We start from the raw sequence: 16052 nt of genomic DNA on the forward strand, positions 1-16052 counted from the left end.
CTGGACAATTGCATACACTGATAATCACAGAAACAATATATTAACAGGGACATGATCAGAGCTTATTGCAAACTGCAAATTTCCAGGTAATTCTGAATGGTAGAATTATTATATTTAGCAAACTTTTTGATTTCCCAAAGAGAAATAATAAAAGTAAATAATAAAAGATTTCAATAATATCAACTTACAGTTTTGTCAGATATTGTACATAGGCTTTGCTGTGGTTGTGTTTAAATGATACAAATAACATTCCATGCAGTGTACTGAGTTAAAACAATTTTTTGAGACACAACTGAAGAAAATCTGCTCTTCCACACATCCAAACAGCTGACATCTTGAGGTCCCTTCTACATCTATTTTCTTTAATTCTGTGTTGTTTACGTATACCATTATAAATATCTTTAGTGATAGGCATATCATGTTTGCAGAGTGCAAAACATCTTGTTAAATATGCTATACAATAAATTTACATTTTTGTAAAGACTTCTTAAAGCTATTTTACACCTAAAATCTACCTGGAACCTGCGTGTTTGTGGGAGCTTAGTAGGACTGATTACCTGTCTTTATAAGGCCAATAGATTTGCACATCTGTGATTACAGGATCAAGATGCTTTGGGCATTAAACTTTCCATGACTTCTCCAAATAAGTACAAAGGAGAGCATTTTTTGATCTTGCCAAAGGCATTAAATTACCAGTTTTACACTTCTTTTCTCCTTTTTTTTTTCCACTTAGCTGATTGAGCAGGTGAATCCAGTCTTTCCACTAAGTTCCTCATATGGCAGGATTCTTCTGATATGCATATCAGCATGCATAAGCACAAAAAGATTTATTCTACCCAATATACAACAAAGGTAAGAAATAAAAATGACCCTCCCAAACATTTTATTTTTAGCACTTTACTTCTGCTATAAAAATTTAACATTGCCTTATCATAATAAAGATTGGAAAAAGTTTTCAGTCCAAATTTCAGCTATTAAAAATTGACCTATCTATAAAGATTTTCTACAAGAAGCAAGGGAAAGGGGGAAACCCTTCATGTACTCTAATGAGTAAAAGAGAAATGCCTTCAAAGAATACCTAGAGCACGTGATGGAAAATTGGTTTTCTTAACAATAGTCATATTTTTTTTTCCAATGTCATAACTGCAAGTTACCACTGCAATAATTTGCTTCAGTGAAATAAAAGCTGTAACCAAGAAGATCTGTACCCAACTCCTTAACAGTGAGGATCTTATTGAAAAAGTAGTTTTTGTTCTTGGTGAAAGATGAAGAGCAAGTAATGCAAATTTATAATATACCCTACTTTCACTAACTGGAAATAATATATTAATGCTCATTAATTTCAAGCTGAAATCAGGCATCAGAAAACATTACATAAATTACAGCTAAGAGCATAAATAAAGGGATCACAAACAAAACAGGTTTATCAGTTGGTATGCAGAAGCTTCATACAGTTGAGCAGATATACTTTCCCACAAAGATACTCTGTCAGAATTCAGAGGCATTTGCATTGTCTGTCCAGACAGCTGGTGTACTCTGCTATCAGCACAGAACTGGCTTCCACCAAGGTTTGGCCCCAGTATACAACAGCATCCATGAAGACTTTGATCGCTATTGCATCACAGTTTGCACAAATGTCATTAAATCCCAAAACCCTTACAAGGAGAACATTTATGCTGATATTACAGTTTATCTGATAAGGATTTATGAATCAGCTGTGGCAATACACTACTCCACTAGCCATAAATGTGGGAATGCACAACCATACATTCAAATATGGCACTTATGTAAATCCTAGAGATACATCTTACCTACATAACATGATGTTACAGGATTCATGAAAAATAGAGTAAAATTGTAGATAAGAGCTCATCAATCTTTCAAGCCTGTCAAAGATAGCAGTAGTATTACAATAGCTTCATCTACTGAAAACTCCTAGGAAAGACTGTAAATATGTAGGCAGATACAGTTCCCATGTACCTTTTCTGCAATTGCCACTGATTAATACTTCTCAAGCTCAGGTTGTGTATCTTTTCTCTTTGCATTAGGGAATAACACATATCATGAAAATAGAAATAAGAGAATGGAATGGAGAAGACTACTTCAGACAAGTTTCTGCAATACGCATGTTGAAGCACAATCTATTTATGAGTGTCACTAATTAACTGCTTTATCTATGTACACCCTGGGCTAGTCAAGGGTGATACTGGAAGAGACTGGCACTGGGGAACGCCAAAGTTGCCATCACAGCTAAATTCTGAGATGACACATTTCCAAGATTTCTCTTAATTCTCCAGTCTACCAATTGTTAAATCTGGAACCATCCTGAGAGAGGAGAGGTGACCTATAACCAGCAATTGTGAAACTTCAGTAGACACTAAAGTAATGGAGAAAACTGTTACCACAGAGCTTCAGAGGCAAGATACCTATGAGCTACTGCCTCCCTAGTGGTCATCTGTTGAGATATTCGTAACCGCTGCACTGTCCAGACATTGTTGCAATAGCTCCATATCTCCAATTACTCAGATGTTTAGGTGAGCACCCTGTGCTATCTCATTCTGATTGCAAAGTTAAACCCTAGTAAGAAATGCCTGGCTAGTTCAAAGGATATATTCTTGTCTCAGTATATAATAAATTGCGCTCGCATCAACACACAACAAAGATTACACAGCCCCTGCATTTCAGCTGACTTAATACCTAGTGAAACCTGTTGCCCTTTTGAGGTAAAACATATTTTTCTATTATGGCACATGTTAAATAGATACACTTACACAACAACAACAAAAAAAAAAAGTGCCCCAAACACACAGGTTGAGATGTTTGACTACAACTTATTCATATTAATCCTTGCTTGGAGTGGGATGCTGTTGTTCTATGGAAAGTTGTACTATATTAATCATGATATCATCTCAATATACAATCTATAATATATATAAGTACACTGAATAGGTATGATTTCCTGTATAAACCTTCAACTAAATATACGTGTCTAACAATGTCACCTTATATGCTTGTCAGAGATTGGTAAAAATATATATATGTATGTATCCAAGTCTCCCAATGCACAGGATCCCGTGAGTAACTTTTAACCTCTGCTGCCAGGCTTTACTTTCTTTTCTTACACTGAACTTAGAGGATTATTTTCTCATTCCAAGGGAGAACAGAGTTCTGGAAAACTTCTTGATGTGCACTCAAAATTCAAAATAAATAACTCCAGTATGGCCCACATTACAGTACCCAGATTAGGGTAGCAAGCGATGTTATTTGCAAACTGTAAATAAAAAGTTAAGGAAGAAACCTCACAGACTCATATAGCCAAACATCAAAGCCGTCAAAGAGTTGGTTCCAGCTCATCTGTTATCTTCTTCACAATGCTACATGGTTTATGCTAAATCACAATTCTAAGCCACAAAGTTAGTTGGAAATAAATTCCTACATTTAGGAAACACTTGACTGATTACAGCATCCCCAAGTTCTTACAATCCCTCTTTTATCTTTGCACACTACTGAGCATTGCAGAGAATATCCTGTATAGTGCAGTCAATATACTAGCTGCAGTATGGCTTCCTACAAGAAGGACAACATTTAATTGGCTTTGATACTTCTCCTTGTCCAGTATGTGTTTCTCTGTGTGTGCACGCATGTGTGCGTGCACGGACACGTCTTCTACTCTTTCATACGGTGCACTTCACTGACATATTTAGTAGTCACTCATAGCATTTGCTTACCATAACTTACAAAGTCAAAGTGGAGGATTATATTATATTTACAAACAAGTTGGCACTTACAGAATAAATTATTGATTCCTATTTTTAAGTTATTTTCCTTCTTTCTTCTTAACCACTCCAGGGCATCCAGAATTCAAGCAGAATAGTACAAATTTCTGCCTGCTTCCATTATGCTACATAAACATGAGTAAACAGGATTCCAGCTGGTATACTCCTTTCCTGATGGTTTGCTTGTTGCTGAGTGCCTTCCACTTCAGTTCACGTTTGATGCTCAGGAACTGTCAGTCGAGGGAAAGCAAAGGCTGCATGTTTTCTTCCTCATTCTTATCCATGCGTTTTAGCACCCCAGGATCCACCACTGACTGAGACCTGCAGAAGGGTAACATGTTTATTTGACATTTCTAGATGAAAACAAATGCAGGTAAATCTCAGCTTACCTTTGTTTTTCCTTTCTGCCAGGGCTTAAAAAGTATGATGCTGGTACTCTGAGCATCCAATCATCACAGATGGTCAGAAAATACCCTCAAGAAGTGGATACATGCCTTTAAAGAGCTCTGTGTTGGTTTGTGGAAACGGTCAAAAAGGGCAATAAAGTAGATCCTCTTTTGTTCAGCAAAGGAGTGACTGAAGTAAAGTGCATCCTTAGCACACAACAAAGAAAGAACAAAGCTGTCTTTTGTATTGATGTAAGCACTGACCCTCTCTACCAGAAAGCAGTTGGCTTGTAAAGAAGGTACAATTCATCCACCCAGCTGGCTAATGGCATACTGCAATTAGTGGCATGTATTAGCTAGAGGCATATTTGTTCCTTTTCTGAACAGCACAATGCAACAGAGCATGCTCCTAAGCCAACCCTGGGGAAGCCTGCCATGGCCGGCAGGATTTCTGGAGCAGTGGACACATCTGTCAGACTCACTTGTCAGCTCAGTTAAACACAGCAGAAAAGGATGGCAAAAGGGCAAATTCAGTGATGATTTTAAACCTTCTCCAGATTCTCTGATTCAGCACAGAAGCATGACACTGGTATGGATACCATGTAACGGCCATTTGTGAGAGAGAAAGAGGAAGCCCCAGCCTCCAGCAAAATCAAAACATTCTGTTAGAAACAAATCCTGAAGTGGTAAGAATGAGTCTCGCATCCTGTCACAAGCTTGTCAAAAAACAGACACTTCTAGGGTCCAGTAAAAGAAACCTTTGATAGATATTTCCTTTAAACTGAGATTAATCTCATGCTAGAGATGTACATTTCCTTTCTGTAAAGAGGACTTGACATGGCTAGAGCCTGTATACATCTCAACAACGTAGGCACAAATTTTTGATCAGGAGAAGTGCATTGTGATAGCAGCATTACTACAAATTTGCCCATCTGAAGGGCTACAGCACAGAGAAAAAGATTTATGAATTTAAGATAAAAACGTCTTATCAGTACCCCACTCTGGAATGATCCCCTGAAGCCAATGAATGAGACTGCTTGCAGGAGTTGATTTGTTTTTTTCTCAAAAACGATAAGGAAAACATTTGAAAACACAAATAAGGAAGAACATCTGAATCAAACCTTATGTGAAAATAAATACAAGGATATTTTCTAACAACAATTATCACATGCTCCTACTAGTGATACAGTCAAGAAAATTAACTTTAAAAATTTGATGGTCTCTCTTGTGATAAACACACTCAAAATTTTTAAATTAATACTGTACGATAACCATCATCTAGAACATTAATCAGCTCATCAGGCAAAAAGTTAAACCAATGAATTCTAAATGCTTTTTTTTAAATCTGCACAAGTACTGATTGTGCTGGCAAAGCTGATTAAAAATTTGCTCCTGAAAAATCCAAGATAAAAAATGCTGTGGGAGCATACTAATTTCAAAGAATTTCCAACTGAATCTACATACTAATAGGAGGTTGAGCCTTCTTAGGCTGCCAATATCTGTGAAAACAAAGTTTCCATTTCTCAACTGGGGAACTGAAGGAGAGATTAATAGGCTGCAAACCTGGCCTCAAATTCCCAGGGAGGCAGTTATGACCATAAATTCTCAGGGCCTCCAAGCTTTCCATTTCCAAGGTAGTTATGAAAAACAAGCTGCACAAATGCTGACCTATGGCTTGCAAGCTCTGGGGAACAAATTCCTTGTAGAAGAAGAAATAACTTTCATTCATTTTAAATCAACATTTACTATCTTCCCATTCAGCAGCAAGTCGTGAATGAAGTTATATAAGAAGTATTTGTGTAAATCCATAACATCTTTTATTGCTTTCTCCCAACTACTTTACAGGTATTGCTGAATATATTTTCACAAATCGTAACAGAACAGAGTTGTAATGCAAAGTCCCATTGCAGAGGCAAGGAACCAAAGCTACACACAGGTAATTCACAAACTTGGTCAATACAGACACCTGTCCTGTGGAGTTAGATGTGCAGATCCTTGTGATCCCATCTGAGTACCTCAGCCATGAGAGCTATGGGTGGATGCGGCCACAAAACAAACACAATTGCTGAGACAGCTGCAGCAGTACCACGGTGTGAAGGTGATCTCCTACTTGGTGGGGTTAATTTCACCTTACCTCCACCAGTCTACCCATAACCAGCCTTTATTTCAAGGAGAGGTCATCCAATTTTCCCAAAGTTCAAGGAGATATTTAGGAACTTCAATGGTTCATATCGGGGCAAAAACGAATAACAAAGAAATGAATTCTTAGCATGGCCTTAGTTTAAGAATGATAATGTTTCAAAGCAGTAAGCAAATTCTAGTCTGCCTAACCAAATTAAACACAGTAATTGTTCTAAACCCTCGTGAAATTTTGCCTGTGAACTCAAGCACTTTCATTGACCTACTTCATGTTTTTAGATGTCCTGTTTCTACAGTAACGTACCTTCCTGTATCCTTGGATGAGGCCATTTCCTCTCATGACTTAATTTTGAATTACTAAGACTTCACTACTTCAGCTCCTCCATTCCATTCATCTTTACAAGTAAGCTTCTCTTCTGTTACATAATTTTTCTATTCCACACAAATCATATAGAAATACATCACTATTTTTTCCCCTCTCCCCTAGCTAGTCTTTCCTTGTCCCATTTTCTCAAATACTTGGGGTAGTTACACCTTTCTTAACTTTACTTATCCGAGTTCATTCCCAGCCAGACTCTTAGTATTCCTCACTTTCAATGAATTATAGATTTCTGATACAAAATCTTTAAATTTCATCAGGTTTTGTCTGTTTTTATTTCTACGGCAGTTTTTTCGTCACTATTTCCTACAAAATGTATCCCTCTCAAACTGTACTGTCCTAGTGAGTCTTTAATATATACTCCATCTAACATCATTTTCCTGTCTGACAAGTCTCAAAATATTTTCTCCTGTTTGACTTGCTCCCAAATTCTCTCTCCCTTCTGCATCAAATGCCAACGCCTGAAAATGAATTATCAAGTTAGCATATTCCAACTTAATTTGAAAGACTTTAAGTAGATTTCCTGTCCTGTATATTTATTGCTATGCTTACTCAGTATTAATTGGGGGTTGGCATCTTCTGCCTCATAACTAGTAACAGGACAAGAGACAACAGCAGGGGATTGAACTCAATGTTCTTAGAGTTTCCCTTCCAATCCCTACAATTCTGTGATTCTATGATTTTTGAGAAGGCAAATGTTAACCTCACAGTAATCCTGAAATATATTAGTATCTTAAACCCACCTCTTCATGGACTTGGGAGAGAGGTCCTTTTCTATATCTTTTGCTGGAGCATTGTAGGAGTCCGCATTGCATTCACTGTCATCATCATATTCATGGTCTAGCAGTGTTCTTGCCCATGTTCCCATGTCATAGGGGGGCAACATTCCTCCAAACTCTGAAGGCAGGATCTCAGGATGTATTAGCTGATGTAGACTGTTGAGGTTATTACCATGAAGGAATATCTATATAAAAAGATAAAAACAAAACAGTATCACAAAAATCATCAAAGCCAAATTACATCACCATTATTACAGAATATTGTACAGTTCCAGTATCATGCCTATGTTGGGCTAACAGCAATAGCCACCAAGGCACACATTACTTCTGCCTTCAGTACAGTCAGACGATGTTTGTATACCTACAAAGCAACGAAAGCACTAATGTTTGCAGGACAAGTGCCCTAAGGATTGTAAGAACTAATGTTGGCTAACAAGACGGACTCAAAATAAGACAGATAGACTGCTTATCTTTCATAATTTGTTTCTCCTAACCTTGTGCAATAAATTAAGTACATAAATTAAGCACATAATTTAATATATAAAATTAGCATTCATTATATATTAAGGAATATATATTGATCTCCAAGCATCCAGATCCAGCCTTGAGTTATGTGAAAATAAGATAAAAGACAAAGAAGAATATAATGAAGAAAATTTCTTCCTTATGGTCATGCATGGCAAGGTACAAAGCAAGTAAATCAATAAAATACTTTTGGTGACAACAAGAGAATTGTTGATGGATTATTTGATATTGTCTATCAGTATTCTTATTGACTGATTTCTTTTCAGTTATGCTTTATATTTACATAGTGTACGTATACAATGTGTGTGTAAACTTATACTTGCATTTATACTTCTAGTTATATTTAATCTCATTATTTCTCCTCAGAAATCTGCAATGTGTAACCAGTGAATACTAAAAATGGTGGAACTCTGGATTTGGATAGCATTCTCCCACTTTGGAGGACCTTTAGACCTTGCACTGAGAGGAAATGCCTTCTTTTGGGTGTAGCTTCACAGTTAGCTCACAGAAGCTATTTCTAAAGTAGCAAAAAGGCCAAGATTGACTTCTTGGCACCAGGAGCCGGTGCTATGGCAGTTTACATCCACAGAGTTAAATTCCCTTTACCTCCAGAACAGGCTTATCTCATCAATACTACATACACTGGTCCTTACCATTCAGAAATTGTTCCAAGGCACTATCTAAGAAAGCACTGGGTGGCACTAGCCAGTGCCATGCCGGAGAGTGCCTGTACAATTAAACAGCAAGAATGGCAGTGCCTAGTCCTCTTTTAATTGACTTGCACAGAAGCAGACAAGAAAGCAAGGGAGATTCTTGCCTCATAATGCTGCCTCTTGCTCTCCATGGGGCAGGCAGAGTATGCACAGATATGGAGTGCTAGTAGTTCACATCCTACTTCACCTTACAAGGATTTCTCTGGGCAGCTATACCTTGATTTATAAGATGTTAAATTCAAAAGGCAGAAAGACAAAAAAAAAAAAAAAAAAAAGAAACTTATATGCTTGTCTCATATTTCAGCTCATTTGGTCATGGGACATGCTCTCTATACTGATGCTGTAATGGAAGAGGAGAAAGGTAAAGAAAAAAACTCATAAATGTTGTCAACTTCCAGTCATCTGCAGAGACAGAAAGCTGAATGTAAACATGCAAATACAGTACTTCCTTCTCAGAAAGGAATTATCTTTGTGTGAAAGAACAAAGTAATTTATTCTATGGTCATTTCAAACTGGACTTTTCACTTTTTTAGTGATTGTGCTTTATACATGCTGAGTACTACACTTATCTGAACGCAATTATTAGCTGCAAACCTACCAGACATATACAAAAACTGCAAAAATAAAAATAAAATAATAAAATGAAAAATAAAAATACCTAACTGGTTAGCACACGTGTTCTACTGCCTCCTTGCTTACTTTTAATGTAACAAACCCAAAAGCTGTACTTTACTCCCTAGTTGTAGATACATGGTCCTTGACTTAAATAGGTCTCAAACATGGCAATGTTCTTTGTTGAAGCTGTAGTCAGTCAAGTGCAATTGAATCCGCAGAATGAATTCTCATTTATAACAGATATTACATAAAAGCCTTTGCAGTCTATAGTTCAAAACTGGAGAATACCAGAGGCCTCTAAAGTACAATGTCAGTAAAAAGCAGCTAAACACCAAGGAGCATTGTAGTCTTGCAGACTGCTTGCAGAGAAAAAACAGAGCTCCTTAGAGACCTGACTCTGCAAGCAAATAATGAAAAAATATCACCACATTCTTTGTAGTGGTTTTGTATGCAATGCTATGTTTTGCTGGATGACAGGTTTCCTGTTACAGAAATACTATCATCCTATGTGCTACTGCCAACAGTCTCTAATTTAAATGCACTGATGCAAAAGCTGCAAATTAAGCAACATCTGAGAGACTGCTCGTGCTCATGCACAGATACATGTACACATATTTCTTTTCACTGGCTTTAGCTGAAGTGACTATTTACAAGCTACTGTGTACCACCTGTGTAGTTTAGTTCATAGTAATGTCAAGGAAATTACTAGGAAAGGACTTGGTATGCAATATGTCTATCATAAAGGAAAGACACAGATCATTCCAAGATTTTACTGCTACAACTTTCTTATAGAAATTGCAATGCTGACAATACTATTATATAACCCAGAAGGCACCATATGCTTGTATGTAAATATACATTTAAAAACACTGCTTTACAGTGTAATTGAAGAATGAAGTTATAGATTTCTCTAAAACAGGTAAAGAAACTTTTTACAATGCAGTTATAGTTAAAAACTTTCCACTGATAACAAGCTGATATATTGTGTATATCTATTTATTTTGTGATACATCTGCTGACTACAAATTACCAGGTAATAGAAAATGAAACAGAAGTATACCCTTTTTCGTGTCTTCTCCTTTAAAAATGGACGTATAACTGTGTAGAGGGCATGAATATACCATGGTTGATTGACAAAATGTATTCCTCCAAACCGAGCTGGAAAACTGTCCTGTACATCAGAAAAAACGAAAAAAAAAATAGATGCAATGTGAGTTAACTTCTAACAGAAGTTGCACGTATATATATCATTTTTTATGCTGAATGCTTTCATTTTTATTTAAAAAAAACAACAACCTTAAATACAAAGAAATATTTTTCAAAAGACGTGTCCTTTCAGTGTGTTTCAGACTTCCATAACAAGGAGCAACACATCCTGAACAGAATGGTAAAGAACTGAGATGAAACAGCTATGACATTCAACAAACACAAACAGATACAGTATTTCTAACCTTCAGAAATGCTTTAAACACATATGATTTGTTTATAATTTATCTATGCAATATATTTTTCTCCCTATTTCTTTGGATTTTTATTCATTTTATTTACTTATCTTTACCAGTGTCACCAAAGAGGACTGGAAATGTCCCTCTGATTTCCACTACTAATCTAAAAATATCTCCAATATTATTCATATTTCATAAAACTGTGTTAACATTAGACATTATGCATAAATGTGTTATGCAATATCCACAATCATAATTTTTCTCATGCTATCAGAGGCCTTCTGGGAACTTAAATGTATGGATAGAATATCTGTATTGAAGAAATGGCATTTTTTTTTCTTATTGAAAAACTGATAGGTAACAGGCAAATAAAGTTTCTGATCTGCATTTTCAGTTTCTAAGTGAAAAGAATATGCCAAAGGATTTGGCAGTCAAGAGGGCAGACACTCAGTCCTGGAGTACTATTGCCAAATTCATCACATGTCCTCATTTTGTTTTTGCTTGATTGATCATATGCTCAAACAATGCAATAAGCTGCTGTTGCTTCCCATGTTGCCTAGACTTACTGGCATCAGACCTGATGAAAGCCCCCTCTTTATTTCCCTGACATGTTTGCCAGCTACACCGCCTGCTCTTGTGTGGCTGCAATATATGCAGATTCAGGTCACTGTCAGAGGGATCAGAACCTCAGAAGGAGGCAAACAAATATTTTGACAGGACCATCCATGTAAATACACCTTTTTTTTTTTTTTTAATCTCCTCTGGAGACAAGATAGCAGGCTATATACAAGTATCCACCAGTCTAGATATAACCCACAACGCACCATTTGAAATATACTGATATAAGCTCATAGAGCACACAGTAAAAAAAATAGCCCAGAAAAAACCATAAGCTATATCAACAATGCAAGTGTTCTTAAATAAGGAAAGCAGAAAGGAAATCTGTAATGAAAGGTTTCCAGATAGTAATATACTTCGAAAAACTGTATCTGCCATGAAACTTCCATAGTTCTGCAAGTGTGTACAGAACTGTTGCAAAAAGGAAGCCTGAAGGGTATCTGAACAGTACAATTCAGATAATGGTAGGCATTCCTAACAAAGGGAGTATTATCCACTCAGAAGCAACATGACATGATGCAAAACTATAATCAGAATAAGGATATAACTTCCTTACGCAAATGCACGTGCCTTGTATAGAACTGACACATGCAGACACATACCAGCAAACTTATTTTTCAGAATCTCAATCTACGTGACTGATACAGTATCTCCTTTTTCCTTTCTCTCTGTCACCCTTTTACTGTGTGCCACTTAACTACTAATTCCATCATCCGTGCAAACTCAAGGAAGAAACACTTTCCACCAAGGAGGTAATACCTTAAAAATATTCTGCAGGAAGGTTGACATGTAAAACGGACACTACTAACATCTGGGTGGCCTCAGCACAACAGCCAATGTGATTAACAGTATATTTTGAAGATTTTCTCTAGAAATATTTGATCAACAAGAGTCTTGAAATAAAACAATCCTACTGGAAGATTGTGCTACTTGCTAAACGCTCATTTCCTGCCAACACTAAATGTCATACAGGACGGTTGATAATACGACATCTAATTTACCCTGTTCAATATCATAAATCCCCAAGCACCATTTTGAGAACACAAACACTGATATATGAAAGGTAGTAAATTATGTCTCTATCACGGGAACCCAAAGAATCCATTGGGAAGGATAAATCATTGGACGACATCGTAGCCTTTCACTGCAGGAAATACCATTTGTCTATAGAAGGCTGTGCATAGTTGGCTTCTCCAGCAAGGAAGTGCAGAGCAGCAGGCTGCTTATACAAAAGAAGATTCACTATATCTGCAGAGGATCTCTTTTGTTAGTGCTATCTAATGATATATTTGATGGTATCTTCAGAATTAATGCTGGAATGGTAACTATACTAAGGCTTGTGAGGATCAAACACTTTTTATAATGAAGTAATACAGAAGGCAACAAAATAAACAAGGCATTCCTAACAGTAATGCTGTCCTGCATAATTTTAATGAGCTTTTTAACTAATACAAGTACCTCCAAACTTACACACACATAGCTATGGAATGCTTGTTCTTTGTTGCTCAAAAAACTATTCCCACAGAAACTGACAATTTTTGAGTGAGATCTCCATAGGCTATGCATGAATGTACACAGAGCAGACAGCCAACAACCATATTCTACTGTGTGTTCAAAATGGATGCCCTGACAATTTGTGGTTATTTATGAAGATATTACATTTCTAAGAGATAAATGGAGTATCTTTAGAAAGTACCACATTTACACTTAAGATTTTTCTGCATCTTGAAATCCATTTACATGGGCAATTGTGAATCTATCTGGAATGACCCTCCAATAGGATATGCCATTTGACATTAAAAGCAGCTCATCTTGGTGTTCTTCAGCAATTTTAAAGGCATTTTCCAAACCTGACTGAAATTGTTGGATATTTAACAATTTCTGTGACATGACAAATTTCAGCTCTAAGTGGGTACATAATAAGAAAGTGTGACTTGGTCAAGATATTCTAGCATTATGAACAGTGCTGAGAGTAGAATTCAAAAGCTCCTGAATACAGATAAAAACAACAACAACAAAAACTTTAATAATAAAAATGCAGAATAAGCAACAACTGCTGCTGGAGAAAGAGGCGTCAGAAGGTTGTCTGGCTCTTTGCAAATCTATCTGACTAGCACATTGGGATTTGCCAGACAGATGGCCATCCTACACAAACAGCAGGTAAAATTTTTTTCCAAATCACTGACTCTTGTGTGTTGTGTTTTGTTTTGATGTAGATTAAGTCATAGATATGGTGGTAGTCACAACTGCCTCTCTAGACATATTGTATTTCAACAGAAAAGCCTTTAACCTATGAATCATACAAATCATAAGCAGAAGATATCCCCTGCCAGAAAACAGTAAGAAATGGAAATCAGCCATAAGGTAAGCCATGCATTTTAATAGAAAGGTAATAAATCAAATGGAGAATTACCAAACCACTGAAAAGGTCTTAATTATATAAACACTTACACTGTGCTAAGGCACATATGCTCTGGGGTTCTATTCTGAGGGTTTTTTGTCCTTATGGGAAGTGAAACTGTTTTTGTGGACAGTCTTGAGACATCTTTCAACAGACTGTCTAAACAATTATAACAAACACACTCACATGCTTTACTTAAGGCTATGTTTGAGTGCTGTGCTGAATTTAGGCCGCATTTGAGTGCTGTGCTGAATTCAGGCCATAGCATCCACAAGCAACAAGAGGGGTCATATACTCATAATAAAAAGTACAAGTTCAAAGATGGCATATTAAATTATTAATATCTTAGAAGTCACTAAAGAGTTATCTGTGAAGATAAAAAATTCAGATCTTCTCCAGTTATTCCAAAAATAATCGAGCACTTCAGAGAAAAAAAAATCCCAAATTATGAACCCAAACAGTATTTTCATAACGGAAAGCTCCACAAGAACAATACTGAAGCATTCCATAAGATGAAAGATGCAGCATGACTACATTTAATTTGCAGTATATTAAAGAGGAAACAATGCAAAATTAGAGACAGAAAAGCTCTGACTGGAAAATTAAAGCTTCACTTCCTTAGTCCTACAAGATTTGATGTACTAGAGGAACAAAGAGTCACTGCTATGCACATAAGAAAAGTTTTCCTCCCTAATTGTAATTTTCATCGAAGGAATCAAAGAATAAGGCATTTCTAACACCAAATTCCCTACGGCATCCATCCTTGACAGGAGTAGTAACAATGTCTTAAAATAAAAGTAACTTGTATCTCATGGCTCTAAACTGGGGCTGTATCTACTGGTTACCATGACCACAGCTTTGCTGAAAAGTGGCAGAGAGACCCAAATCATGAGCATACAACTTTTTTTTTTTTTTTTTTTTTTGGGGGGGGGGGGGGGCGGGAGGGGAATAAGCAACCTAACTAACTCATTTTCATAGAATTATAAAATTAGAAGGATTATAAAGTCCATCAGATACTTTAAGATAGTGATTACTAAATTATGAGGAAACTGATCTCCAGATTGCAGCAACAGCAGACTTCACCTTGTGATCTCTATCACTTTGTACTAAACTTTCTAAAGGTTTGGATCCCAGAACTTCATTAATGTAAAGATATTGTATAGACATTGTAAAGATATGTAAAGACACTATTTGTTTTGCTATATGTTTACCTGCAGTCTATTGTTGACCACTTTTACTTCTAGACTGCTGAAAAAGCAAAAAAATATTTCATTTTTCAGGTTTCAGATTTTTTTGAATGTGGCAATTTTTTCCTGATCTCTGAAATATACATCTACATAATCTAGACCAAAACTAGTGTTCAATGAAATAGTTAACTATGAAATTTCTTCCCATCCAAAAATATAAGGATACACTCACATGCTACAGTTAGTTGCTTTAATGATTTTCCTCTTTAAGAGTACAGTGTTATTTTCCCTCAGCTGAAGCTTTTACTTTTCATTAAATAACATTAAACCACTTCCAAGACAAACTAAAAGTGCCCAAATAAATTTTTGTTACTCTGTTCAACTAAAAGGGCGCTACCTAAAGGCAAATGGACATAATTCAGTGACATTCCTACAAAATAAGATACAATTATCTAGAACTGGATGTTGTCACTTTGCTAAGAAGTTTCTAGTGAGGCAATCTGACTTGTGGCAGTCCTCCTTTTCATTTCTATTAGTCCTTTTATCTTACAGCTCATATAGAAATACGTTAAATTGAAAGAGCTGAGAACAGAGAGAGATGATAACCATCCAGTGAGAACATTGCTCTTTTCGCAGAACTATCTGTTATAATTTCAAATAGCTTTCCATCCTTCATTTCATTATGTTAATCATAAAAACTATTTATTGGTAAGATTAATTAGGTGGATAGGGATTTAAAAGTCATCTATGTGTGTGGCTATTTATATATAAATATAATACATAAGTCTAAACAGAATTTATGTTTGCATTATTTAGATAAAGGACTCTGACCACTTTCATTTTTTTAAATTATATGCACTTGATAAAGAAAATATTTTGCATAAAAGCTCTCCTTTGCACTTTGAATTACTTTAGTTTTGTAAATTAACTTCAAGAGTTTTTTGGCCTGATCTTTTTTAAGAATCTAAAGTTCCATTAGTAATTGTGTGAAATTCTTTAAGCAACATTTTCTTGTTTTGACAGGGGTTTGAGGGCTTGAGTATTTTTCTTTTCCTTGGCTTATTTGTCATCTTGAATTTGGAAAAAATG

At 36.1% G+C, this 16052-nt stretch overlaps 1 protein-coding gene across 1 annotated transcript in view; it reads right to left on the minus strand.

Annotated features, from left to right (window-relative positions):
* Positions 1-3700: 3700 nt before the first annotated feature.
* The window catches only part of CLVS2 (clavesin 2), a 46588-nt gene continuing 34236 nt past the window's right edge, over positions 3701-16052 (minus strand). Inside the window, exons 3-5 of the mRNA XM_065734400.1 lie at positions 10373-10483; positions 7424-7644; positions 3701-4097 (exon numbers count right to left, since the gene is read on the minus strand). Coding sequence (XP_065590472.1) covers positions 4010-4097; positions 7424-7644; positions 10373-10483 — 420 coding nt within the window. The 3' untranslated portion in view covers positions 3701-4009. The remainder of the gene's footprint in view (positions 4098-7423; positions 7645-10372; positions 10484-16052) is intronic.

The sequence above is a fragment of the Cyrtonyx montezumae genome, unplaced genomic scaffold (genome assembly GCF_038088225.1).
Source record: "Cyrtonyx montezumae isolate F1298 unplaced genomic scaffold, pur_monq_1.0 scaffold_0, whole genome shotgun sequence".
Taxonomy (NCBI): Eukaryota; Metazoa; Chordata; class Aves; order Galliformes; family Odontophoridae; genus Cyrtonyx; species Cyrtonyx montezumae.